Source organism: Spermophilus citellus (assembly GCF_964194105.1).
Source record: "Spermophilus citellus genome assembly, chromosome: 1".
Taxonomy (NCBI): domain Eukaryota; kingdom Metazoa; phylum Chordata; class Mammalia; order Rodentia; family Sciuridae; genus Spermophilus; species Spermophilus citellus.
The window spans coordinates 115,230,695-115,258,152 of NC_138182.1; the positions used below are offsets into that span (position 1 = coordinate 115,230,695).

Genomic DNA, 27,458 nt, shown 5'->3' on the forward strand with positions numbered 1-27,458 from the left:
CGAGGACCTTGCGCGTTTTGCAGGGCGTTGCTCCGGTCAAGACTGTCCGGTGGAGTGAAGCTGGAGCTGAGAAGCAGAGCTCTGTGGGAGGATGGGAAATTGTCTCCTGAGAGAGCTCAGGTGAGTCCTGGCTGGGACACCGCCCTTCCTGGGGGAAGGAGAGGGAGGAGGAGGCAGGGCAGGTGGGCCAGGCTGTGCCACAGAGGTCTGCTCTGAGGGCAGTGTCCTTGAAGGGCAAATGGCCACTCCAGCTATGGAGCCATGGTGGGGTGCTAGGTGCAGATAGTGCTAGGTGCAGATAGTGCTAGGTGCCGACCATGAAGATAGCGGATGATGGGTCGAATCTGAATTTCAGACTATCAGGCAGGTTTTGCTGTTGTGGTATTGCACCTCGTGTGATATCCTGGGCATTTTTTTGTGGGTGGTACTGACATGAAACACAATTCATGTTCATCTGAAGTTGAAACTTAACAGTCTGAATCTGTATCTTTTCAGGCAGGTCTAGACCACTGCCACTTGAGTCTCTCCATTCCTTCTTTTTTTCTTACCCGGGGTCTAGGATTGACCTCCAATCCACCAGCCTCTGGGGTTGGCAATAAAATGCATGGCCAGGAGCCTGAGAAGGGGGAGGCAGAGCACGCAGGTGCATACTTTCAAGGAGTGGTTCTGTTCGGGGGGTTTTGAGCCCTCTCGCTTCTATGTCTTGAGGTGGTGGAACAGATGTGGATACCAGGCCCAGTCCTCCTTACATGTTTCTGAAAGGATTGGCATTGTGGCATCCTCTCTGTGGTCCCCTCTCCCCAAGCCCTTCGGGATCCCCCTCTGCACAGTTCCTGTGCTCCAGGCTGCCTCCTTCCCTTAGCTAAGTTCTTGGGCGGCCACACCCTGGCTCTGCTCTCAGGTTCTGTACACGCTGCTCCTTCTCCTTTGGCTGCTGCTTCCATCATTAGCTTTGCTGCAGCCCCTCCCTTGGTGCCTCCTGCCCGGCAGACAGTCGTCCACAGGCACCTGTCGAGAGCTCTGCCACCTCCCTGGGGCTCAGCATGTGGCAGGGACTTGAAGAAAGTGTGCCTACCTGGTTAAGTAAACATGCCTTTTTGTCCTTTCTGTCATAACATGTTGCCTGCATCTTGTGCTGTTGTCACCCTGGTCACTGGCTGAGGTTCTGATTTCAAGTGTCTGCCCTGGCTGGCAGGTCTCCTGCTCCAAAGTTAATTCCAGTCAACTTACTTGTCCAAACATCCATTCTGCAATGCTCTGATCTAATGCTTCGTCTTCCTGGCTGTTGCCAGAAATTGTTCTTTCAGTTTTCTCGGAGACAGTTTGTGTCCAGCTACAATACCGAACATAGGCTGTCCGCTGTCGTGATTCTACATGTGTGAGTCCTTTAGATTATGGATGATTTGACCACAAGGACAATGCCTTTTTTACATTCTGTGAAGTCCCTGAAACATTTGTTGACACCCCAGCACTAAGGCACAGGTAATTCTCAAGGAGGTCCAGGGGAGTGAGGATCTGCTTTGGAATGCTGAGACTTAAGGGGGCTCTCCCTTTCTCAGTTTCCCCCTTTGTGTGTTGTTTTTAAAATGCGCTCATGTTGGCAGCCTCTTTGGGAACTTTCATGGATGTCACTTACTCTGTAAACATCACAATAGCGAGAGGATACAGATCCAACTCAGCCATGTTCTGGTGAACTGTGGGACCCAGAGTGGCCGTGCCTGGGCCGGCAAAGGTTCCCAGCTCTGCCTTTGGTTGACCTTCTCCTTGGCCTCCCACACTTCCCATCCAGAGAGCTTTGGATTTCAGCTGTTTGGGAATCTGAATCATCTCAGGCTTTCCCCTGCAGTGGTGGTGGGAAGCTGCAGGATTAGCTCCTGAGGGTGGGTCCCTCTACCTCCCAGCTTGACTCCAGCTTTCCTGTGCCCTGCCCTGTTGCCTTGCCCTGCTGTTCCAGCATCTCTGCAGCCGGACCTCCCCAAGGCAGGCTCCTGCCACCACTCAGGTGTGCTCTATGGGGACAAAGGGCCTAGAAGAGCACCAGGATTGGGCTTCAGAGCGGCCAGGCCCTAGCTTGGTGGGTAACCAGGATTCAAAAAGGGGAAGGGGACATCCTGTCCTGGTCTGGCTGTGAAGATTTCAGATTTCAGGCACAGGTGTGAAGGGGCACAGATGTGAAGGGGAACAGCGTGGTGACTGTGCAGAGGCACAGGTGTGAAAGGGCACAGGTGTGAAAGGGCATAGGTGTGAAGGGACACAGGTGTGAAGGGGAACAGGTGTGAAGGGGAACAGCTTGGTGATTTTGCAGAGGCACAGATGTGAAGGGGCACAGGTGTGAAGGGGAACAGGTGTGAAGGGACATAGGTGTGAAGGGGCATGGGTGTGAAGGAGCACAGGTTTTAAGGGGAACAGCATGGTGACTGTGCAGAGGCACAGGTGTGAAGGGGATCAGGTGTGAAGGGGCATAGGTGTGAAGGGGAATAGCATGGTGACTGTGTAGAGGCTCAGGTGTGAAGGGGCACAGGTGTGAAGGGACACAGGTGTGAAGGGGAACAGATGTGAAGGGGCACGGGTGTGAAGGGGAACAGCTGGTGGCTATGCAGGCGCAAAGACAGCTTTGTCTCCCTAAGCTCCCTTGTTCAGCCCCTTTGGTCTTAAGGAGCTTGTCCTTGAACAGCCCCAGGACTGTTGGCTCAGGCGGAGCCTTATGCAAATGTGCTAGAGGCACAGGGGAGGCCTAGATCCTGGCCTCACAGAGTGCTCCAGCAGGAGAAGCGACATCTGTGCTAGCGCTGCAGTTCTGACTGTGGGGACACTTTCAGTAGAATACAGAGCAGCAGGGCTTGGAAGGTGGCTGGGGGGCGGAGACATCATGGCCCTAGGTAATAAGAATGACCAGTCTTGTAGTCCATTTCCTGATGCGGCAGCAGAACACCACAGATCTGTGGCGTACAAGGAAAGGGACTTATTCCTCTTGGTTCTGGGAAGTCTGAGTGTGGTGCAGAGTCGGTGCTGCAGCGTGGTCAGGAGGAGCCGGAGATCTCGCCCTCACAGGCAACCCACCACAAGGGCCATGTCCCCATGACTAGACCCCCTCTGCAGGTCTCACTGCCCAGAGCCGTTACTGACAAGTGTTGACCCGGGTTTTGACAGGGACTCTCAAACCACCAGAGCAGGAAGGGCAGAGATACTGTAGGCTTAGCCTCCAGACACAGAGCCCAGTGGGGAGCCCCTGAGCCAGAGCTGAGCTGGTGCGTGGTGGGACAGGGAGGGTGGAGGCTGCTGGGGTTCCCCTGTGACTACTGCCCATCCTACAGCTGCTGGTTCTGAATTCTTTCCCCTCCATCTTTGTACTTCTCTCATTGCCTAAAAACACTTGATCCTTCAGGTCATTTTGTCCACATTTTGGTGTCCTGGTCATCCAGCCAGGCAGAAGAGCGTCCACTGCGTGGCCCACACCATCTCTCTTGGCCATGGTAAAGGGCACAGCTGTCTCTTGGTTTTCCACCAGGCCTTTCAGTAACTTCCTCTTTCTTAAAAAGACCAAAGGGCTGTGATGGAGCAGGATCATCACCATCCAGGGTGACACTGAGCTTGTGTAGGTGGGAGGGACAACAGGACCCAGCTCAAAGTTTAACTCAGCATGTGCCCAGGGTGTTGCCCGTGTGGCCCAGCAGGCTCGCCCTTGGGAGAACGGGAGCAGGGCAGATGGCTGTGAAGCCCAGTGCACAGGTCCTGAGGAAAGCATCATGCATAGCTCACACTGCTGTAGGTCAGACAATGGAGATCCTGTAGCTGAGAAGTGGAACTGGGAGGAGTGAAGCTCGTCCAGGTCGGCTCTTCTGAGAGGAGCTGAAGCAGCGTGTGATTTAGATGCCGTCTGTCATGACCACGGTGGCCACTCTTGTCAGGTCAGGCAGATGCAGAAACAGGAGAACAGGAGGGAGGTGCTTCTTAGGGAGGATGGCAGGAAGGAGTGTTGAGCATCTGCCTTTGGGGGTGCTGTCATGGGAGGCAGGCTTAGCAATGCAGAGACTGTCCAAACACAGGGACAACCTGGGGACCGGGCAAGCGTTTGGAGGGTAGAGCTCTGCAGGAAGTGAAAACTGGTTGTCCATCGTTGGAGGATATTTGGAAGGGTGGACTCCCATGGGGGAGAAGTTAAAAATGAGATTCACCAACTGGGGATGAAGGGCCTTCAGAGGCCCTTGGGAAGTGGTGAGATGGTGGACCTATGTGAGATGGAAAGAGATGCAATGTGGCCCACAGGTTAGGGAGAGTGTCCATCCTCATGACGAGGTGCAGCGACAGGGAGAGGCCGAGGGAAGACAACCAGACGTTAGATGGCGAAGAGCTGAAACTCACTGGATCAACGGAAATAAAAAGAATGCAGGGAAAGTAAATGCAGTCCCCAGGGGCTGTCCTGGTGTTTGCTGGTCATTCAGATCCCAACCGTGGAGGGGAGGATGTGCTTATGCCCCTCAGCTAAATCAAGGCTGCCCTGGCCTCTCCCAGGTGCCTGTCCATCAGCAAAGCCGCGGGGTGGGAGGGTCCTATATGTCTGAAACTGGAGGAGTCAAGGCAGGAGGAGCAGCAGGGCATTCTGGGCAGGCTTCCTGGGATCCCAGCTCCTCCTGTAGCCACCACAGAGTCTCACCACAGCTGCCGGATGGAGGAAGCAGGTCACAGGAAACACCCACCCTATCCGTGGAATCTCCTTTGTTTTTTATCAGTAGCGTACTTCTCTTTATTGGGACCCAATAGCACCCCACCCACTCATCCAACCAAAGAGCTCAAGACTGCCCACCCCTCTCCAGCCCTTGCTCTGCCACTCCAATCCAGTGGCATGGACAGCAAACAGAGGCCACATTGAAAGTGCCAGCGGGTGCCCAGCATTGAGTAGGTGGACCAAATCCTCAGTGGCCCCGTAGAGGAGGCATTGCTGCCTCCCTGTCTCACCCGGCTTTGCCGTTGCTGTAAGAGAATCTCTGAGACTGTGTGACTTATAAAGAGTATAGATCTATCTCTTATAGCTCTGGAGGCTGGGCAGTCCAAGGTCAGGGCCTGCCTCTGGCTGTGTCCACTCATGGAGGAAGGTCGAGTGAGTAGGTGGGAGAGAGAAGGAAGAGGCTGCTCCTCCTGCTTCAAGAGCCCACTCCCTGGTGACCAGTCCTTGCCCCAGCAGTGCACTGATGTGTTCACAGGGAAGAGGACTCAGGACCCAGTCACCTCTGGAAGGTGCCCCAGCACTGTTGCACTGGGGACTGAGTTCCCACAGGTGAAGTTTGGGGACACCTTCAGACCATGGAATTCCAATACTTTTTAACAGACTTTATTTTTAAGAGAAATTTGAGATTCATAGAAAAATTGAGTGGAAGGTGCAGAGATGTCCTGTGAAACTGCTCTCCTGCCCCACCCACGCACAGCCTCCCCCGTCGTCAGCACCAGTCAAAGTGGCACATGTAACAGTGTTGACCAGGGCACCTCATTGTCACTCAAAGTCCACAGTTTTCACTCGGGCCCACGGTCGGTGACGTATGTTCTGTGGGTCTGGGCGAATGCGTACCATGCACACAACACCCTGCAGGGCACATCACTGTGCTCCACCTCTTCACTCCTCCTCCCTTCCCACCGGAAAACCACTGATCTTTCATTGGCTCCATAGTTTTATCTCTTCCAGAACTTTCTACAGTTGGAATCACACAGTAGATGGCTGGAGGGTGGCTTCCTTCCCCTGGTGATATGTGTCAGGGTTTGGTTTCACAGTTCTAAGAGATGGTTTCCGGCCCTTGACACAAGCCCGAAACCCATGGGACCTCTCTGATAATCTAGATGGGGAAGGGAATTCATGTGGGACTGTAGGGCTCCTGTCCTGGGAGGGTGGGCTGTGCCTCCCCCATGCCTTCTGGAAGCCGGCCTCTGGTTCCCAAAGGGGAATAATGGGTGCAGTGCAGCCTTAAGCTTGTTGCTCATCTGTGGGACAAACGCTAAGCAGAAGGCGGAGGGTCTTCTATGGCAGACCTCTGACTGGTGCACATGTCAGATCTCGAATGCAGGATTCTCTGCCTCTTGACTCATCTGTGCAGCGAGTGAGATGTGTATGCACACCTTGCTTAATCAACTAGAAATAGCAGAGAAGTTTCTTAATGCAGACAAAAATCTGAATTGTAGATTGCTAGGTTATTGTTCTTAGTCATCTTGGATATCTTGTGATGTCTATGTGAACCAGCTTTTCTTTTTTCCATTTTTTATTAGAGTTTTATAGTTGTACACAGTAATCTGGTTCATCCAGCTGACACATGCATGGAATTCGATTTCAGTTCACGATTCCCCGCTTTCTCTCTTCCTCCTCCCCTCCCCCATTCTCCTTCCTCCACTAGAGTTCCTTTCATTCATATATTAATTTATGATTGGCTCTTTATCTATGCATAAAGGTGACGCTCCCTGTCCTGTATGTACACATGCACATGACATCATTCTGCACTGCCTCCCCTTACCTATCCCTTCACTCTGCCTCTCCGCCATCCAGCTCTTCAAACAGGACAGTCCAGCATGGGAAGGAAGCGTGAAGAAGAGAGGTCAGATGTGATTAATGCACACTGCATGATGAGTGGGAATATCACGTGAACCCGTTAATCTGCACCACCAGTGCCTGTTAGTGGAACAAAGATGAGAGCTGAAGGAAAGTTCCAGTCATAGAAAATCCATCCTGCCCCGGGCAGCTCAGACTCAGCCCAAATTCCTCAGACAACATGGATTAGAACTCGGCTTTTTGAGGGCATGGCTCAGTAGTGGAGTGTGTGCCCAGCATGTGTAAGGTCCTGGGTTCAATCCCCAGCATGGGGGATTTTTTTTTTGACATGGTACTAGGACCAAACCCAGTGCCTCACACATGCTAGGCAAGTGCTCTACCACTGAGCATCAGTCCCAGCCCAAGTAGCACGCTTTTAATAGAAACGGGATGGAGAAACTGCCCCATACTCCTCCAGGAACTCAAGATCCCAAGCTGGGTCAGAGCAGCCTCTAGTTCCAAGGCAATCTACTTTCTAACGTGGGAAGTTCTTGGGATATAGCTGGAAGAGCTTGCCCTCCTGTGTGGGCTCAAAGCCGTACTTTTCCAGGTTGTCAGGACTGAAAGTGCCTTCTTTAAAGTCCTTTTGGATAGCAGGTGCAACTGTTTCCAGGAAGAGTGCTTTGGCAGTCAGTGGTGTGTCTGTGCCTGCAGGAGCTCGGTAGTTCACATAGGGCTTGAGCTTGAAGCCAGTCAGGTCTGGGACAACAAATTCTGGGACCTTTTCCTTTATTTGCACAAACTTCCAGCCTGAGGCACGGATGCCTGTGCCCTTGGCGCCCCGTCCCTTGTTAAAGGTGCGCGGCCCTCGTTTACTGGTCCACTTGCTCATCCTGTCTGCTCCCCGCACCAAGCCTTGAGTCACTGCGGTCAGGAAACCCATGACGTTCCCTGAGCTGGCGGCTCTTGAGCTGGGCCTCGCGCTCCCACTCTGCCTGCAACAGTTCGGGCAACTAGCCCCCGGCCTGAGCCAAAACAAGTGCTGGGGGACCAGAGCTGCACAACCCGACTGCGATCTCGCGGTACTTCCCACCGACTGCGGATCAAGCGCCCTGCAACAAGAGCAGCCCCGGAAGTAAGGGTTGGATCTCCATAGTTGCTCACAGGGAGGCCCCCCCACACCCTCTCAGGGCTAAAGGAGCCAGAGTCAGTTTCAGGTGGTTCCCAGGCAGTAGGGCTCTTCTCTGCCCCATCTTCTTAATGAAGGAAGGATGGTACAGGTGCTTTGCTATGCATGCCGTGCTCCACGGGGTTTCTTGCATCATTTGTGATTGGCGCATGCTCTGTGAGTACCGTAGACACCCCTGTGTATCCGCCACTTCCAGTATCTGTGCCTACCAGGCATGGCTTCACTTCACTTCATGTTGTTGATCAGAAACCTTGAATACTGAGTAGTGAATCCACCAATTTTCATCTCATAGCCTCCATTTTTTTTTTTTTTTTGTCTGTTAAAATACATTTCCTTGAGTGGATTTCTGAACTGAGGCAAGGTTTGCACATAGTGAAAAGGCGCGTCCGTCGTAACACTTGCTGACTTACGAGTGCTGGCACCCACAGTTACAATGTTTGTGATTTCTGTCAACCCAGGGAGTTCCTGGTGTTACCCCGGTCAGTCACCTCCAAATACGGCTGTGGTTTCTCTTGCTGGGTGTGGCTCCTTATGAGTGGACATACACGATGTCACCTCTTCTGTGCCTGCTTTCTTTCTCCCACACTGTCAGAGAGACTTGGCCACACCACAGGCACCAACAGCTTACTCTTTTTTTTTTTTTTTTTAATTGAATGTACCAGAGTCTGTTTATGTGCAAGTGTACACGAGCATGTGTGTGCATCCTCCACTGATGGCATTTCGGTTGCTTCAGTTTGGACTGTCATGAAGGGCCTCCATGAACACTCAGTCCCAGTGCCCCTGGGGGTGTAGGCTTCTGCTTCTCTTGGGAATCTCTAGGTTATTCTTTTGGGATTTATGATAAAGTCCTGCCCCTCATGTTTATTTTCTGGTGCGGGGAGGGATCCCAGGGTCTTGCACACAGTAGGCCCTGAGCACTCTACCACTGAGCTGCATCCCCAGCTCTGTTCACGACTGGGTCACAGAGTCATTATTCTGAGTTTTCTTCCACTGAGTCTGTGCTTTTGCCTCCCCTGTTAGACCTTGAATCTCCATTACCATATGGCATAAAGTGGGGTTTTAGCTTTCTTTTCTCCAAAATGTAAGACAGATTTTGCAAGTTTGTCTTTAGAAGATCCATTCTTTTCCCATTGAATGTAATTCTTTTTTGTAGACTATGCGCCGAGTGCTTGTACTTGGATCTGTTTTCTTAGGCAGCGTTCTCCATGTCTGTGCAATTTCTTTTTGCTGCAGCCTTTCATGAGCAACACACTGTCTTCATAGTGTAACTGTTGCATGCTCAGTGCCTGCTCCAGTGTCACTGTTAGTCATAGTCACTGTGGGAAATAGGAACCATTTGGAGGGTTCTCCAGTGGGGAGAGCTCTACACAGAACCGTGGGGTGGCTGGGATGAGGGTTTGAGAACTGACTCGGGAAGCTCGGACACCAGGAGGCTTTGTGAGTAGTTTCACATTCAAGCTTCCCCAGTGCCCTCTGCCAGGCTGCAGAGTGGACACTAGAACTTGACACAAAGATGGTTCTGTTTGTCAGAGGAGAAGCCAAAGCCTCCTGGTCCTTTGGACAGCACCTGTTTTGCCACCAGAGACCTGGCAGCAGCTGTGAGAGTCCCTCGCAGCTTGGCGGTCCTTATGCCAGGAGGGCAGGGTAGTATTGATGCTGCCCAACGGTGTCCAGTTCACGTGTGCCTTTTCACTGCTCCTCAGCACTGTCGGTTAAAACTAGACCCGTGAGCCCTATCAAAAGTACCAGTTTGAACTGTGATGGGGCAACACTAAATATTCAGCTGAATTTGGTGGCTAAGTGTGACACCTATGCAGACAGTCTCCTCCAGCCAAGTACTTGCGCCGATCCTCTTGTGTGCTCTCCAAGTTTCAGGTTTCATTCCTTTCTTGGGTCGTTTTTAGGTTGAGTTCTAGATGCCATATGTGATGGCAATGAGTCTGAGATCACCGTTCCTGGCCGCCCTGGTTGGGGTGCTGCTGGATTCTGTGAGACGACTGCTCACCAGCCTCATCTCCACTGCTGATGGCCAGCGCCTGGGCTCCTGCCTGGTGATGCACCCTCTGTGCAGATAAGGACCTACCCCGGCTCTACTGCCCACAGCACTCGGGCCTTTTCTTTTTTAATGTCATTTCGCTTCAGTATTCGTAAGCATGCTTGTCCTGTCCCAACCTTAGTAACTCTCCCGAAGGTGTTTCCACAGAGTTTGCTGTGTTCTTGTGGCCCATGGCCTTTATCAAAACAAGAGCATTTCATGTTAGAACAAGCACGATGAGAACATTTGTGGCTAATGGGAGCTAAATCTTATCAAATGGATTTTTTTAAAACTATGATATAACTTCACAATTTTTCTGTTAAGTTAATTTTTTTTATGTTAATTGGTTTTTTGTTGGTGATGGTGACCTATCCTTGAATTTCTGGTGCAGAGCCCACTTGGTTGTGATGTATATTATTTTTGCATCTTTAGATTTGGTGGACTCTTGCTTTAGCAAGGATTACTGCATCCATTTTCATGAGCAAATTGAGCTGTGATTATTTTTCTTCTCCTTGCCTCCTTTTGGAATGAGATCATACTAATCTCATGAAAGGGTCTGACAGCAGTTGACGTTTTCTACTGTCTGAAGTGCAACAGAGGCTGCATTTGTCTCGTGGGCTGGATCCTTGAGAGCCCCTGAGTGCACTTATGCATGACCTCCTGCAGTTGGTTTTCCTGGTGTTTGTTCCAAGCCGTGTTTATCATGATAATCTTTCATGGTTGTCCTCAGGCTGCAGCATTTGCTCTGAATTTTCTGCTCATTTAATTCCTTAGGTCTTTCCCTTTCCCGTGGCTGGTCTTGCCAGGGGTATAGCACCTTCTTGATGGCCTTCCTGTCTAATAGCTGGCTCTCCACCATGTTTATTTCTACCCACAGTTTGCTCCCCATCCCTTTCCAGCTTGTTGAGATGAACTCTCACTTCCTCCTGGTTGGCCCCCAGGTCTTCCTTCCGAGTCATTTAGAAACCCACCCTCACATTTTGCCTTGGCTTTGGTTCCCGGCACTGTAAGCTCCAGGAAGTCCCTCGAGGTCCTTACCGTAGGGGTGTGCAGCACTTTGCTCATACCCAGACACACACCTTGAGTTACAGTTTTACTCTTGGTCTTTACTTTCACTTCAAAATAGTTGGAGAAGCGGGCGCCAGTCGCTGATGTGGGAGCTGCCCACTGAGACTTCCTTTATGGCTCTATGAAGTCATAAGTTAGCACGGAAAACTTGAAAAATCAAGAAAAGTGTAAAAAAAAGCAGAGTGTCTGAAAAAGTTCCCATAATCCCAAAACTTTGGCCAAGATACATTTTAAAGTTTAATATCTATTTTTTAAGTGATAAAGTATTAGCTGATTAATTAATCCAGTCAAACAATTTTTACATTATCTGAGTTCCTCTTAATAAAAATTTACGCTGTGTGTGAAGAGAATTTGTATTCATTAGCATATTGATCTGACATCCCAGTTAGGTCGCTCCAGTGCCAAGAACTGTCAGATCCTGCCTTTTGATTTTAAACTACAAATATTCTTTGGTAGGTAAGTCACTGGACCCTAGTAACCACGGGAGAACTAGGTCACTGAGGGTAGACACCTCCTGCCTCATGGTCTGCCCAGTGGGACAACCATCAGTGCATGGTTGTGAATACCATGCCAGCGCCACATCAGAACACTCCTGCTGGCAGGCGACACCCTGACCTCCTCTGCATGGTGCAAATCCTGCTGTCTGCTCAGTGCCCTGCACGTCGATTTCCAAAACACTTCTGGAAGGTGCGCCAGTAACAGTCAGGGGTGGTGGGGGTGTTTCCTCAAGCTGCTCGGCACTGGGTCTCCGTGGTTGGTTTCTGAAATGTGCTCTGTATCAGCGGATGTTGGCCAGTGTTGAAGGACAGAGAACTTTGGCAAAAAAAAAAAAAAAAAAAGGTTGTGATGGTTGGGAAAGCTGGAGAAGGCAGGGAGGGCTTGGGAGGGCAGAGTTGGTCAATGTGGAGGAAAGGTCAATGTGGCCAGAAAGCAGGAACCTGCACAGAGGTGGAGGCGGGGACCAGGGCTGGGGCGTGACCTGGAGGGCCCTGGCCTTCGTACAGGGTGGGTTCTGAGGGAGAGATGTACAATGCTCACAGTCATGGTCAAATCTGGGTGCAATGACTAATAGAGTAGATTGTAAATCAGGGAGACTTAGGGGAAAAAGCATTCGAAGAAATGCTGCTTGGATGGTAATGGAGTAGAAAGTCTGAGTAGCCCAGTCACAGGCTTTGGCCCATCACTAACCTTTGCATTAGCCATGCAAGTCACAGGATTTGTCTCACCTCAGCTTCACTCTTCAGATGACTTAGAAGCTCGCTCCCACTCAGGGGCCAGGACCCATGGGCCTTGCCCTGCAGGGCTGAGGACCAGCTGCTGGCTCCGTCTGGGCTATGGGAGAAGCCGCACCTTCCCTATGCTAGGGTCTCCATACCTTGCCAGGTGATTCACCTGAGCCCTGTGGAGACTTGGGAAATTTGCTGGCCTGGTCATGATAAACCCCAACCAACCCTGGAGCCTATCTAAAATGTCGGACTATGGACATTGCCCCATTTGAGCTGCGGCTTTGGTTCATTTCTGAACCATGTTCTGCTTCTGTGACTCCCTGTCAATGCAGAGAGAAAGAAGTGTTTGGCCAAAGGAGAAGATTTCCACGGTTAAGAAAGTTGGAGAAGGGAGTAAAGCATCTGGAGAGGGTAATGGTCTTCTTTCTCCTCCTATGTGTCTCCATCCAGCTGCCTGGGAAAGAATCCAAAGAAGAACAGGAAGGAAAACCGAGGAGTGAAAAGGAAACGGTGAGCAGAACTGTCAGGCGTTTTTCCTGGGTTCACTCCCAGAGTCTCTGTCCACGGGACCCCTCAGAGCCACGGAGCTGCAGAACCTTGAGATCACCTCTGCCCTGGGAGCAGCTTAGGTGGCGCCTGTCAGCCAGAGAGGCGGAGCTAGTGCACATCTAGCTTCTTACTGGCTATTCAAGGAAAGGGAGGAGTCCCGGCCACAGTGATGCACGCCTGTAGTCCCAGGGACCAGGAAGCTGAGGCAGGAGGGTCACAAGTTCCAGGCCAGCCTGGGCAACTTAGTGAGGTCACACACACACACACACACACACACACACACACACACACACGCAGGGTTGTTAGCTGGAGTAAAGGGTGCTTATTCCCCATTGACTGTTTACAATGGGCTTCTTTCAGCCTATTTCTCATGAAGTAGCCAGGAGAACCTTTGGAAAATATGTCTAGTAACACCCTTTCCTTGCTTAAGACCATTGGCTTCCATTGCATCTAGAGTGAAGCCCACACTCCTCACCAGGACCCCCAGCTGCATAAGACTGGCTCCTGTCCACCTCTCCAGACTCATTCCTCAGCCTCCGCCCTGTCCACAGCCTTCGGGACTCCTGCCTCCATTTTGTGTTCTTCAGCCATCTGGCCCAGCTTCCCCTTGGGCACTGGTGCCCAAACGTTTCTCTTTAAAGCTACTCCTCCAGCTGGGGGGGGGGGGGGTGCTGATGGACAGGAGCGCCTCCTGGAGGTGCTCAGTCTCATGCCTCCTCAAAAGGACCTTGCCAGCTGCTCGCGGGGGTGCGTGGAGGGTGGCTGTGCCTCTGCACCCACAGCTTCTGGCACTTCCACAGCCCACTTCCCTCTCCTGGCCCAGATCTCAGCTGGAACTCTGGACTTAGTTTGCTTGTTGTGCTTCATCTCCCTTTGCAGACCACTTGCTTTTACAGGCACCAGCCCTATGTGTCCCACTGCCTGGATGTACCAGTTGTCCCATCCTCAGTGGAAAAAGGAAGACAAGAGTGCACAAACAGCTCACTGGCCCACGATATCTGGCCCTGGCTCCCGGGCTCAGAAACACCTGGTGGACTTGATGACCACAGGCTTCTGTATCTCTGCCGTCAGCTTCCTTCCTCATCACGTCATCCTGGGTCTTGGTCTGTCTCTCTGGGGCAGATACTTCCTCCTCCTCATGAGGGGCAGGCTGCTTGCTGGAGGGCAGCTGAGGTTGGCAGCTTGGGCCCTCTCACCATCGTCTCTCACTGTGACTTTCTCTGCACAGGGTTCCATTGGTATGTGAATCCGCAGAAACAGCAGGGTGGTGGAGCCTGTCCTGTGACACATGCAAGCCTCTGGTCTCAGGCAGCAGTAATGCAGTCTGTGCAGAGTCTGAACCAGGGCTTCTCCTTCAGCCATTTAATTTAGGCATCAGTAAGGAATTTAAAGAAGACTTTTGTTTCATAATCAATAGAGCCAGACCTGACTCTGAGACATGGTCATGCATAAAGGCCAGCTCCCAAACACACCTGCAGTCAGTCAGTCAGTACCTGAGTCCACCTTCTTCCAGCCCTGCAGTCAGTCAGGGCTGGAGTAAGGTGTGCAGTAGATTTTATCTTCTCCTTTTCCTTGCTAAATAAGTGAAGCCTTCACCTCAGCTGATGCAGCCTTCACATCAGAGGATACCTAAATAAGACATGGCAGGCCTCTTTAGCCTTCCTCACACTGCTGAGGTCAGGAGCCGGAGTCCAGGAATTCTGCTGACTCTGTGCTGAGGCAGACCAGAGCCCTGTTACTCTCTCTATCCATCACATCTGTGGCCTGTCATCCACCTGCTGGGCCAGAGACAGTATTCTTCCTGGTTAAATTTGCAAATTTGTGCTCCTGAGAGGAGTGTACGCTATCTACGTCTTTCTGTGTAAATTTTGGCTATTATTTTTTTACCAGGATATCATTAAATTAATTCATAACTTCACTCTTACTTCCAATAAGGACTGTATGAGATCTTTCAATGCCTTTGACTTTAATTTTCATTTGTGGAGCTATAATTCGATAATATTCACCTTTTATGTATATAGTTTAATAAGTTCAGAAAAACATACACAGTCCTGTCACCACCACAATCGAGATACAGTTATCTCCCTTTCCTCTCTCCTCCCGCTCGTCCTCGGTCACTACTTTTGTAATTTCTGTTTCGCTCTTTGCAGGAAGTCATACATCATTGTTTTATCTTTACTGGAGTCTTTTATTTTTTCCCTAAATTGTTGCTATTCTAATTATTTTGAACCCCCAACTTTCTGTATCTTTTCAGTCTTTCCTGTTGAGGAATGGAAAGATGAAAGAATATAAACTTAAATAATATTCTGTCTGTGCCACAAGTCTCATTCATGTGTAAAAAGGTGGTCTCAAGAGGTGGAGCAGAGTGAGGCTAGTGAGGCTGGGCGGAGAGTGGCCGGAAGCAGGTGGCAGGACCTGGGATTGCAGTGAGGTAGGAGGGAGACCAACAGTGCCCAGAGAGAGGAGCAGAGGCAGGAGGGACATGGCGTCCGGGTCTGAAGGCTGGACGCGTGGGCAGTGGCTGCCTGGATCAGGGAGTTTCCCTTCTTAGTGAAGGAGACGTGCAGGAACCGCTGTGGGTTGGCTGCACTACTCTGAGTACACTAGAAGCCGTCATTCTGTGCTTGGAACAGGCGAGTGGTGATGTCTCAGTGAGGCCACTTCTAGGGCACACCAGCCTCCTCTCGTCTCAGGAGTTTGCAGGCTGTGTTCCCAGCGTTCAGTGTTGGGCTACGTTGCCTTTCACTTCTTCTTGGATGTGAGCAGCTCTGGATCCCAAACAGCACTCTTACCCTCTCCAACACACCTTTCTTCTTTGCGCCCGGCCCGTGTGGCCTGTGCTTCTGCTGCTGCGTGGGTTTTCTTAGTCCTCCTGGCGACTTATGTCAGCTGGGAGACAGTCACCTACACTCTCTAGGTCCTCGTGTAACGTGGTCCTGCACCACCACCGGAAGTCGGGCCGGTGAGAAGCAGAGCTCAGACCCAGGCCTGTCCTTTCCCGGGTGTGTATCAGGAGCACATGTGGCAAAAAATGTGCCGGCTGGCGGCGGGTCTGCTGGCCTCAGGGAATTTGAAAATATATTCTGCACCTTTTGTTTCAGATCATAATTTTGAAGTGTACCTGCTACAGAAACTTAGCTCATTACGTATTTCAGACACTCCCCGCCCTCGTCCTCCCTACTCCTCGTTACTGACTGACACAAATGATGCACTGTCTTTTCATTTCAGTTAATTTCACAGTTTCTTTTGCTCTGCCTCACATGGAGTCCAGGCACCTTGGTGTGAAGGGTTCAGAGCAGCCGCAGGAGCCTGTGGCTTTCCATCTGGCCTGTCTGGCTCCTTATTTGAGATGACCAAGGTGGTCTTCGGAGTCATCCTCCAGAGGACTGTTGGTAGGGTGCAGGGAGGTGGAGGAGGAGGAAATGGCTGGCCACTGCCTTCAGCTAGTTCCTCTGGGTGTCTCTGCCCCAGTGTCCACAGATCAGTCTGAGTTGGTTCACTGGGGCTGTCACAGAAAGTGCCACAGGCCAGGTAGCACAGGCCACAGACAAGTAGGGTGGCATAAACAACCTCCCCATGGTCCTGGAGGCCTGAAGACTGAGATCAAGGTGTCATTAAGGCTAAATCACAGCTCACTGTCCTTGGCTTTTGGGTGGCCACCATCTGTGTCATCTTCCTGTGTCCCAGGGTCTGCTTCTAATAGGGATACCAGGCAAATTGAAAGACAGACCCTTCACAGGACCCTGTTTGAGCATAATTTTTACTCTGCAAAGGCCCACAGCGTTCTGAGGCCTGTGGACAAAGGGTTCAGCCCTCATATGAAACTTGAGGGGAACACAATTTAGTTCAAAGCACAAACCAAGAAAATCCAAGCACATTCCTGGGAATTTGGAATTACTGCCACTGTCTGGAACTGACCCCTAGACAAGGATTGCCCTGCTGGATTTAAGTGAGAGTGGAAGCCAACGCTATGTGCCGACCATGCTCACCTGCATTTGGGTGGGTTTGGATTTGTGGCCAGACCCTCAGAACTTGGAGAGCAGCAAACTGAGCTCTCCATTCCCAGCTTCTTTGCAACCTTTCCCAGAGGTTTGCATGTTGCAGACTTCAAATGTGGCTGCACAGTCATGTTCATTTCCTTTTTCTTAAAAAAACTCACAGGTTATATATTCTCAGAGGAATAACATGTTTGACAGTACACTTTTTCTTTTCTTTCTTGGTACCGGGGATTGAACTCAGGAGCACTTGACCACTAGCCCCATCTCTGGCCCTGTTTTGTATTTTATTTAGAGACAACTCACTGAGTTGCTTAGTGACTCACCATTGCTGAGGCTGGCTTTGAACTTGCGATCCTCCTGCCTCAGCCTCCCGAGCTGCTGGGATTGCAGGTGTGCGCCCCTGCACCCGGCAATACACTTTCTTTTTTGGTGATTCTCAGATCATATTTTTATATTCACAGCTGTGTGAGTATCACACCATTCTCCAGCTTCATGCTTGAGTGTGTGGGTATGTGTGTGTGTGTGTGTGTGTGTGTCTGTCTGTCTGAGGATGTGGAGGGGCGTGTGCTGGGATCGGCCTCCTTTGGCCGGCTGCTTTGGAGCACTTCTTTCTTTGCCACCCCCCCCCATCTCTGCACCTCTCTTCTATGAGCACTGGCTGCCTCCGGGGTGAAGATCAGCACAGGTAGTGCCTCAGTTGCCTCCATACTTCCTCTTAGATTTAGGGAATAAAGGTGATGTGTTGGCAGCCCATCGTCCCCAGGCCTTCTCTCTGTGTCCCCGTGAGGACAACCTCCACTTCTCTCACTGCCGGCCCACACTTTCTAATGTGTGCCGCTGTAAGTCTGTGAGAATTTGTGGGCCCTCTCAGCACCTTTAGGATTTGCAGCCCCATCATGAAGAGCAGAGAGGTAAATGGCCAGTCTCCCTGGAGTTGTCCTCATTGCCCCTGCTTATGTGTGCTCTCCCTGTGTGTGGCAATGTGTGGTGTGGTGATGGTAAGTCCTGGGACTCCCAGCTGGGGCACTCTCTGGTTCCCGCCCTTTCCTGGAATCCCCCACTTTTCTGAGGGCTGGGGAGACAGGCTCCTAATTGCACTGCCTCCGTGAAGGGCGTTGGAGGATCAGAGGAGACCCGGGGGCTCTTCACTATCTCTTTCCTTGCAGGCAGGAAGTGGTCATGGTTGAAGGAGAGACTCAAGGTCAAGATAAGAATGGTAAGTCATTGCTTTCTAAGGTCTTTGATAGCAGGGAGGTAAACCTAATCATCCAGGGTATGGATGGTCCCTTGGTGTTGGAGGCAGCTGTTCAAAATCTTGCCTTCTCAAAACCAGACCTGACTATTCTTCAAATCACAGTAATATTTGTGCTTGATTTATTTTGAGCAACACTTCATAAACTTACTTGGAAGGTGATTAGCCAAAAACCTATGGATTTTAATATATATGTTATTGTTTTAAAATAGTGCCAGTTTGAATAATGTGTATATATATTTGTTTTTAAATAGTGCCAACTGGTGATGAGAAGTATATTTTTCTTTTTTCTTTACTCCACCTGCCACACCGTTGAGGGTAGTAATTATGTAATTATTCAAAACAAGCAATTAAGAATAACGGCGTTCAGTCCCTGAGGACAGCTATGTCGTAAAGAAAACTCTAGTTTTTTTCTATTCACTCATTTTTTCTCTGAGGTATAACTGGCAAATAAAAACTGTGGGTGATGGTTTGATGTATGTGCACATTGTGATAATGCGTTAAGCCAGCAGAGAGGAGCGGGAACATGCCAGCCTGGTCTCCCGCAGTGTCGGCCACAAGCACTGCTGGGGCTCAGAGCTCACTCACTTGCAGCTGGAGCCCGCACTGGGGACAAGCTCTCCCCTCTTCACCTGCAGGACTCCTCCTGCGTCTTGCCTCTGGCCATGGGGAGCTTTGCTCTTCCCACTCCCTACGCGTGGGGCACTGGGCCAGCAGATACCACTGCCACCCCAAGCAGGAATCCCCATGGTCATCGCATGAGAAGTGTCACCTGACAGTGATTTCAAGTGCAAGTGTGGTCGTAAGGAGCATGGTGCAAAAGCCTTTTGTACCCATGTTTCATGTCACACCTCTGCCAGGTCCAGCTGGTGACCTCAGTCTGGATCCTGATTGCCCTGTTTCTTGCCCCTCTGCTGTGGCTCAACACCTCTCTCCTGAAGCTGCTTCCCTCTGAGGTCACACTACCTTGGGACCCTCCCCCACTGCACTGTCTTGGGTCCAATCTGAAATTGTGGTGTTCCTTAGTGGTCCATCCTTCAGTTATTTTATTCACGCCCCCTGCACACACCCCAGTCCCGGGAATTGAACCCGGGGCCTCACACACTAGGCAAAGCATCTACTGCTAAAATACACCTTGGCACCAAGTTCACACATTTTATTTTAAATATTTATTCTTTAGTTGTAGTTGGACACAATACCTTTATTTTATTTATTTATTTTTATGTGGTGCTGAGAATTGAACCCAGGGCCTCACACATGCTAGGCAAGTGCTCTACTCCTGAGCCACAGCCCAGCCCCCAAGTCCACATATTGTATTGATATTTTCAATGGAACCACATTTTGCATTTTACTAAGGTAGAACCTCTCACTCTGGACCTAACTTCAGCTGGTGCATGGCTTACTAAAGGGCTCACCAGATAGTGCACTGCTTTTGTAAAGAGAGCAGACAGGCTTGATTTGATGTGTCCATCCTGAAGTAATTCAGGGGATGAAGCCTGAAGAACCTTCCAGGAGGGTAGGTCCCTGTTCTCCTTGGGCATCAGGGCTTGAAGTCAGCTAAGGAGCTGATTCCTCTCTTCCTGGATCTGTCGCCTCTGTCCTCAGGGCTGTGGACCATCAGGAATGTGGAGATGGAAAGGTCAGCCTTCCTGGAAGTCAGATTTTGACCAAAAGATGGAAACTGATGGAGCCTGTGGTGCACACCAGGGAAGTGGGGCTGGCTCCCTGCATTTGAGAGCAAGTGCATAGTAGACGTTTGCATGTCTTGCTGGGCCCAGGAAAGAAGCTTCATCTACACTGAGGTTTCCATCTAGTGTTTGTGAAAACTTAGACCCAACCATCTTTGCACAGGTCAAAACAAGGGAAGTTAACAGGTGCCACAGTCTTGGCTGGGCACAGAATCACGAGCCACCACACAGCTTTGTAGATTCAAACAGCAATTCTTTATTCCGGAACTCACACCGGCCTCCACACACGTTCTGGGGCAATCCCAGTTCTTCTGCCACCCAATTCACCTACTCCTCGAGGCTTTTTTCCCAAAGTGCTCTCTGAATCTCACGAGAACTCAACGGGAGCTCAGGCAGCAGGAATGCCCTAATTCCAGCAGCAATAATCCTCAACATCGAACTTCCCTAAAATCCAAGGTCTTAAACTGGGAACGCCCTTAACCCAAGGAGCGGGATACTTCCTCAAACTGCATGACACACCCTAATCCTGGATCCTCCCTGGTCGTTGAGCAGGGTCACCTTTCTCAAACACACATGCAAGGTCAACAGCGAAATTAACATGGGGTACGCTGGCAAGGAAATTTCGATGCGTCATTCCTACTTGGTAATGGCCCTCAGCAAACAGGGGAGGCAACCAAAGTCATTAATCTCACATCTTTGTATAGTCACCTTCCTGATTTCCTCAGGGAGGTCGTCCTGCTGCAGGACAGGCAGGGTGATGCTGCTCCCAACTGGGCACTGGTGGCTATCTTCCCTACGATGTCCAGTCCTGGAGACATTCACAGGGTATGTTGATGGGCCTTTTCAACCCAGATGAAACAGATCCAGGAACAACTGTATTTGTCCCACTACCCTAAGGAGAGGTTAAGGTGCAAAGCAGACCTTCAAAACAGTTTCCTTGGCCCTTCACTCAGGCCTTGAGTCACAAATTGAAAGCCATGATAATACCAGGTCCTATGTTTCCATGCTCTGGAAGAACATGGATCATAAATAGGCCATACTCTCCATTCTTTCTATAATGCCCCATGGGAACAATTGTTTAGGCTGTGAGCTCTCCGATTCAGGTAGGCCTGCTGCCCCAAGTGCTCTGAACTGTAAGCTGCTTATGTCCCATTTTTAAATGTTAATGGTATCTGCTGAACCTCTAACCCAAACCAGGTGATAGAACTCAGCCCAGACTCTGGAATCTTTGGGCGTTTCTTCCTTTAAAGCATCCTTCACACCAGCTTCTGCAGCTTGGCTGCACTTGTGTTGAACTGCAGAAAAGATCTTTCAAGGCATACTTGGATAATTGGATTTATTTAAATCAAGTTCAGTTTGCATTTCAAGAAGCAATGCAATACTCATTAGTGTGTATTTCCTGGACTTGGAGAGAGGAAGACCTTCTTTGCCATTTCAGCAGCTACATTCATATGTTCACTTTGAAATGCTCACTCTCCTGCACACTCTCTATATCCAGGTTCTGGTTGGCAGCACCTGTGACTGACTACAAGTCCTGAAACGGTGGGAGGACAGGGAAGGAAAGATGGCAAAGTGAGGCAGCAGGGTGAAACTGGCCCAGCCCTTGATGTCTTGTGTTGCTGGCCTTCAGAGTCGGAGAGGCCACAACCCAGGGACAGGGAAGCTCTGGATGCATCTCCTAGGGAACCCTTATGCGGTGGGGCAGCCCCATCAGCCTGTTTTCTGGGCAAGTGGGATGTGGGGGGCCAGATCCCTCCCTCCACTCCTGAGGCTTCTCTGTCTCTCCTGGGTCTGGGGATGAAACCCAGGGCCAGATGTATGCTAGACCAGTGCCCCACTACTGAGCTACACTTGCAGCCCTCCTGGGTTTTTATGTGGGCTCTTAGGCTGGATATAGGAATCAAATTAATATGAAGTTGACACAAGAGACTAGTATAGAAGTTTCACAAATTTTACACGTAGAGACCTTCACCAAAAAGTGGAGTTGAAGAATAACCAAAGCAAGATGGTTTTGTGCTTTTTAGACAAATAGCAATGCATTTGTGGAGGAGCAACAAGACAGATGGAGCTCTGGACTGTGGTAGTACATTCTAGGGATGTTACCTGGATGCATGTTTGGAGGGTGAATGGAACAGGGCCTCTGTGAGCATGTTATTCTCCTTCAGTGTGGCCCTATTACCAGGCTCTGGTCATTTTGGCTCTTGTCCCACCTTAGCACAAGGATGATACCCTCTTCAAAAGAATCTATCAGGCTTGCTGCAGAGGGAAAGTCAGGCCAAACAGCCCTTTCCACAGGTATCCCTCCTCGTGAATTTAGCTTAAAATAACCAATTTATCATTTTTGCATATTTTGAGATGGTGCATCCTTAACTCCTTCAAGACCAACTTTGTGGCCTTTGAATATGAAAGTTATACAATTGTTCCTCAATATTGTAAGAATTTCAGCACCAACAGCAACACTTCACCCAATAGTATGATTTCTTCATGCCATTCAGACTTGTCTCTAGAACTGCACATAGGCTACGTAACTTCCTCAGCCTATGATCATAAAATAGGAGGGAACTGAAACACACTTATCTAGCTAAACAATCACATATGGCTACATTGATAAGGGTACATGATTAAATGAACGTATGTAGGTAGCACGCCTTATTTGAAATCAATGCATTGGACATGACTTTTTATTTGTGAAGAACAGTTAGCTATTAGAAATTCTTAGCTTATCAGTATGGAGAATCCTTGGAAAACTGGGAATGGAGCCACCATTTGACCCAGCTATCCCACTCCTCGATCTATACCCAAGGGACTTAAAAACAGCATACTATAGGGACACAGCCACATCAATGTTTATAGCAGCACAATTCACAATTGATAAACTGTGGAACCAACCTAGACGCCCTTCACTAGATGAATGGACAAAGAAAATGTGGTATAGATACACAATGGAATATTACTCAGCTTTAAAAGATAATAAAATCATGGCATTTGCAGGTAAATGGCATTTGCAACTAAGAGAAATTAGCCAATCCCCCAAAACAAATGCTGAATGACTTCTTTGATTTAAGGATGCTGATTCATAATATGCTGCAAAGGGTGGGGGATGGGAGAATTAAATGAACTCTAGATAGGGCAAAGGGGAAAAGGGGAGGGAAGGGGTCATAGGGGTAGGAAAGACGGTGGAATACGATGATCATCATTACCCTAAGTACACGTAAGAAGATACAAAGGACGTGACTCTACTTTATGTACAACCAGATATATGAAAAATTGTACTGTATATGTATAATATGAATTATAATGCATTCTGTTGTCATATATAAAAATTAAAATAAAAAATTTAAAAAGAAATTCTTAGCTTATTTTGTTCAACAGAGTCTATTCAATTTGCTTAGTATGCCCAGTAATTGGTAAGATTAGCTGTCAAGCAAATTAGATTGTAGGTTTCAGAATCCGTCACTTTTATTCTTATGAATTGGGATGGTTGCTTTATTCAGTATTTGTTGAATTCCCTAGTTGGAGTTTGTTTATTTAAAAAAAATGGGTAGTAGTGGATGCCAAGTTACTACAAGTTGAATTCAATTTCCTTGTATACAAATTACTTCAGGTTCACAGACAGAATCAACCTGAAGGGTATATTTGTATTTAATTTGGAATAGTTACTCTTGCTATTGTGTATCTATCTCTTACATGACTTTTCCTCTTTAAGAATCATGCTTGTCCTGTGGTACTCTATATAGAGTTTATGTCTTACATTCACAGCCTCATGGCTTCTTCTTTATGCTCTGTACTTCATTGCCTTGGTGTTTGTGGACTTTATATTACCAGTGTCCATCTCAGTCAGCAGACTTGGTGTGTGCCAGTTGCATAGAATGCAGGATGGCCTGCCTCTCGATCTTGCCATTCAGGGGAAGCCTGGGCTTTCAGGGGAGTCAGAAGTGTGGGCATCAGGTTCTGCAGTTTCTCCACCAGCTCTACCTACACTTCTGCTACTGTGGTGGTGGCCCAAAAGTCTCACATTCTTTTCCTTTTGTTTTGTTTTTATCCTCTAGGTAAAGAATTTCTATGCACTTCTAATCAGGTAATTAAAAATCATCAGGATGAACCCCAAATTAAGTTTCATTTCATTTTTCTGATAAATGTTAAAATACAGATGATCTTATTCAAGTACTTGCAATTTCTGAGTGGACTTAGATAAATCTTTTCAATTTTAAATCATTTAATTGGTAATTTTAATGGACAAATGGAATGAAATAAAAACTTAAATTTATTGTTATAGTCCAATTTTCTCTGAGACTTAATGTTTTAATTTTCAAAGCTCTTAAAACAAAATAGGTGGAATCAGAGAGACTTGCACTTACCATCTGGACACCATAGGCCGTTTTCCGTGTAGCGTCTACATCTCTGCCTATCTCGGTACCCAGGAATTAGCATTCATCCTTGTGAATATGATAGAAACCAATGATGTGGACAAAGTTTTTCCTTTTAAAACTACATCTCAAGCATCTCATTGGTTTGATTTGTATATATTAACGTCTGATTTTTTTTTCTTTTCTTTACTATCCATGCAATTGAAAATATGTTGAAACTCTAATTTTATAATTAGAATTTTCTCTAATTTGCTCATGGCATCTCAATGTGTGACCGCGAGGGTAATGTCCTTCCCTCCTCCATCACTGGAGAGGGGCAGGCACAGACCTGGCAGTGCCTTGGGGCACGGTGCCTGCTAGGGCAGGTCCCGGATGCCCCTGGGAGCGGGCCTGGGGGTCCCGGGGTGAGAACCCTGGGGCGACTGTACGTGTGTGACCCAGGCCTGTGGTTTCCCGGTGCAGGAACCCGGCTCGGAGGAGGTGTGCTACACAGTCATCAGCCACCCGCCCCTGCGCCGGCCCTCGCTGGGCTCCAACGACGACGGCTACGAGAACGTCGACCGCGCCTCTCCGCGCCCGGGGCGGTCCAGGGGCTCCCAGGAAACCGAGTACGCGCTGCTGAGGACCTCCACTGCCAGCCCCATGGCCAGCACCCTGGAGCACGACTACGAGCTCGTGCTTCCGTGCTAGAGCCCGCTGCCGCCCCCAGCGAGGCCCGCGGGGCCAGGTCCGCTGCGGGTCTCTGCGCTGCCTGGGCGGCTTGTGCGCGGCGCCCCTGTGACTTGGGTGGGGTCACCTGGTCGCAGCGGCGCGGAGCGTGCACACTCTGCCTGCCGAGCCCGAGGTCGCCGAGGGTGGTACCTCCAGCACCGCGGTGCGCCCGGCAGGTCCTCGCAGCTCAGGTCCTGTCATTTCTCCAGTTGCTGGCGCGGAACCTCCACTTGTACCTGCTCATTTGGACCTGTCGTCTGCTTAATAAACGCTCAGACCCAAGACCGAGGGCGGACTCTGCCGACCTGACACTGACTGACCCTGCTTTTGTCTTCTCTGGTCTTTCTCAGAGGAGGGACGCAAGTGTCCCAGAGAGAAAGGACAAAGGATTCGGACGTGGTTGCTCGTTAGTCCAACCGTAAAGATGAGGATTCTTTTCAAAGATTAGGAAAAAATGAAAACAAAATAAATAAATAAATAAATAAATAAATAAATGTAAAAAAAAAAAAAACTTCACGGAAAGTCCCTGTGCTTATTTACGGCTTTGCTGGCACTCACTGCATCGCTGGTTTTAACGCCTGCATCCCCGGTGAACCTCAGGAGTGAGCCTCTGATGACCGCCCTTCCTGAGAAGTTGCAGGCTGGAGCCCGCAGTGTCTCCCACAGCCACAGGGTCCCCCCTTCCCACTCCATGAGCACTCACGCAGGACTCCAGCCACACTCTGCCTGTCCTACTTGTTGCATGCAGATTTTGACTAGTTTTGTGCCTCTTGGTGGTGATGTCGATGTCTGAAAGAACTTAATGGAAATCGAGTAACTTCAGCACCGCCATCCTGTCGGTCTAGTAAAAATCAGACCACTTTATGGAACTGACAAAGTTATTTACTCCCTCTATGTCTCTGTCCTTATTGCTACTGTATAATAAGCCTGGCGTTGAGAGGCTGTGGTAGGGCTTGGTGGGCAGCTGGGGACTGGAAGGAGGGTGACCTCAGAGTTGGGGACAGGGAAGCCCAGGAAGTCGTGTGCTAAGTCCTTGGTCATGCTAAGTCTTACCTGTTCATCTGTTAGTGGACCTTTTGACAAGCAGGGTTTATAATTTTGATGAGGTTAGAATTATGAATCATTTTAATATTTTGCTTTCTGTGTCCTAACTGACCATTTTAGGCTCCCAAGTTATGAGCATGTTCTCCTGTGATCTTGTGTTAAGCTTTGTGGTTTCAGCTTTTCCAATTAGAATTCTGATGAATCTCAGATCAATTCTGTTCACAGTGTAGTGTCATGAAATTATATTCTCAGATTACTCTGAAATGTAACCATCTGTTTTAATATTCTCTTCTCTGCATTAGATCCACTGTATTACTGTTAAACAGATGATTGCTCACTGTTCATGGTTACATTGTCACCAAAAAAAGTGGGAAATGTTCCTGCAGAGGAGACCTCATCCCAGGACCAGGGAGGCTCTCCATCCATCTGATTCAGAAGGATTTCAGCATGTGTTAGTCAGAGACAGACTTATTTGGGAAAGTGGATACATATTCAAGGGGGAAATTTGGCCCATCTGGAGAGTGGGTCCCAGGATTCTTCTTCAAAGGAACCTGGCTGAGTTGTGTGGGAAGGACATCATTCTGGTGACCACAGAGGGTTTATGATGGTCTGGTGTTCTCAGGATCCTCAGACTGATGTGTTCTCTATTACTGTTTGGTAGATAATGCTGGGAAATCCCCTAACTTATAGTTTTATAATTTTCTTAAAATACATTGATAAGGGACAGACAGATGTGACTGGCGGAAACATGAGGTTAAGGGAATAATTCTACAAAATGGGCCTACTGTGCTGACCCCTGAATACTTTTACTTTCAAAAAACAATTTCCCTGCAGCCCTGCCTGGCCTAAGTGGACAGGATATGTCACATTTCTGTTATCTGCAGAGGAAATGCAGGCCTTGAAATGCTGATAAGAACAACACAGTCACCCTGAAGGGGGAGACTTTTGTGACCCTTACACAGAACCAGTCAGCTTGGGCCAAAGTGACCTAGAGTAGTCATGACAGTGGGGATTTGAAAGTCTGATATCATCCTGCTGTCGGTCAAAAGTCGGGAGTTTTCTGGATTCTCTGGAAAGTTCCCTGGGAATCCTCCAACAATACTGGAGAGAAGTAGAGGCACACTGTCCCTCTTCTCTCTGAGAGGACCCTCTCCTTCTCTCTCCCTTGACAGTCCCTTTTCCCATCCCTTGTAATGAACTCATGCCTGCTACTCTGAGTGCCGGGTCTGAGATTGACTTAATCACAAGGTTTGAAGGGAATCTTTGTGCTGCCTCGGTTTCCCAGAAGCTTCACCCTGTAGCTGATTAAGTTACTGGCCACTTGGGTTCAACTGCATCTCAGGACTCCTCTCCTCCCAGAAGGTCAGCGGTGGGGTGGGGCTGGAGAGTCCCTTCATCCCAGAACCTCTAGGTGGCCCTAAAGCAGGTGGGCCAGAGGGGCATTCTTAGGGGTTACCCAAGGCAGTTCTCCCAGGAAATTCTGTGGGTTTTAAAAGCAGCCTGTGCTTGGAATTGGGGGGAAAATGTATATAGTTTTTATTTTACAAAATGTAAATATTTCCATTAAATGTATTTGTGACAAGTAAGCATTGCAGCCAGCCAAACTACTCTTTCCTCCCCGTTTTTTTTTTGTTTTTGTCAATTGTGTTAACTTTAAATTTCCACAAGAAAGATTACAACTTTTTTCATATTTGCATATTCTGCTCCAAGAAACCTAAGATGGATTTGTAGAACTAGTGCCAAACTCAGGCTGCACCTCTCCTCAAGAATCCTGTGGAACTGAATTAGTCGGTGTATCTTGGTGTTTCTTCCTAGAAACGCTC

General features: G+C 49.2%; 2 protein-coding genes across 2 annotated transcripts; one reads left to right on the top strand and one right to left on the bottom strand.

Moving 5' to 3' along the window:
- GCSAML (germinal center associated signaling and motility like) lies at window positions 1-24,901 on the top strand. The gene is made up of 5 exons (XM_081286574.1): window positions 1-120; window positions 12,477-12,536; window positions 17,740-17,789; window positions 23,563-23,591; window positions 24,343-24,901. Exons 1-5 carry the CDS (start codon window positions 92-94, stop codon window positions 24,568-24,570), a joined length of 396 nt encoding a protein of 131 aa, XP_081142700.1. The 5' UTR covers window positions 1-91; the 3' UTR covers window positions 24,571-24,901.
- Window positions 6,851-7,621, bottom strand: LOC308644855 (large ribosomal subunit protein mL41). Its single transcript, XM_081286556.1, has one exon. It carries the CDS (start codon window positions 7,449-7,451, stop codon window positions 7,044-7,046), a length of 408 nt encoding a protein of 135 aa, XP_081142682.1. The 5' UTR covers window positions 7,452-7,621; the 3' UTR covers window positions 6,851-7,043.
- Window positions 24,902-27,458: the final 2,557 nt, after the last annotated feature.

Coding starts and splice junctions, on each gene's coding strand:
- GCSAML (XM_081286574.1), top strand. CDS start 92: ATGGGAAATTGTCTCCTGAGAGAGCTCAG. Junction 121..12,476: donor TGTCTCCTGAGAGAGCTCAG/GTGAGTCCTGGC, acceptor GTCTCCATCCAG/CTGCCTGGGAAAGAATCCAA. Junction 23,592..24,342: donor TTCTATGCACTTCTAATCAG/GTAATTAAAAAT, acceptor TTCCCGGTGCAG/GAACCCGGCTCGGAGGAGGT.
- LOC308644855 (XM_081286556.1), bottom strand. CDS start 7,451: ATGGGTTTCCTGACCGCAGTGACTCAAGGCTTGGTGCGGGGAGCAGAC.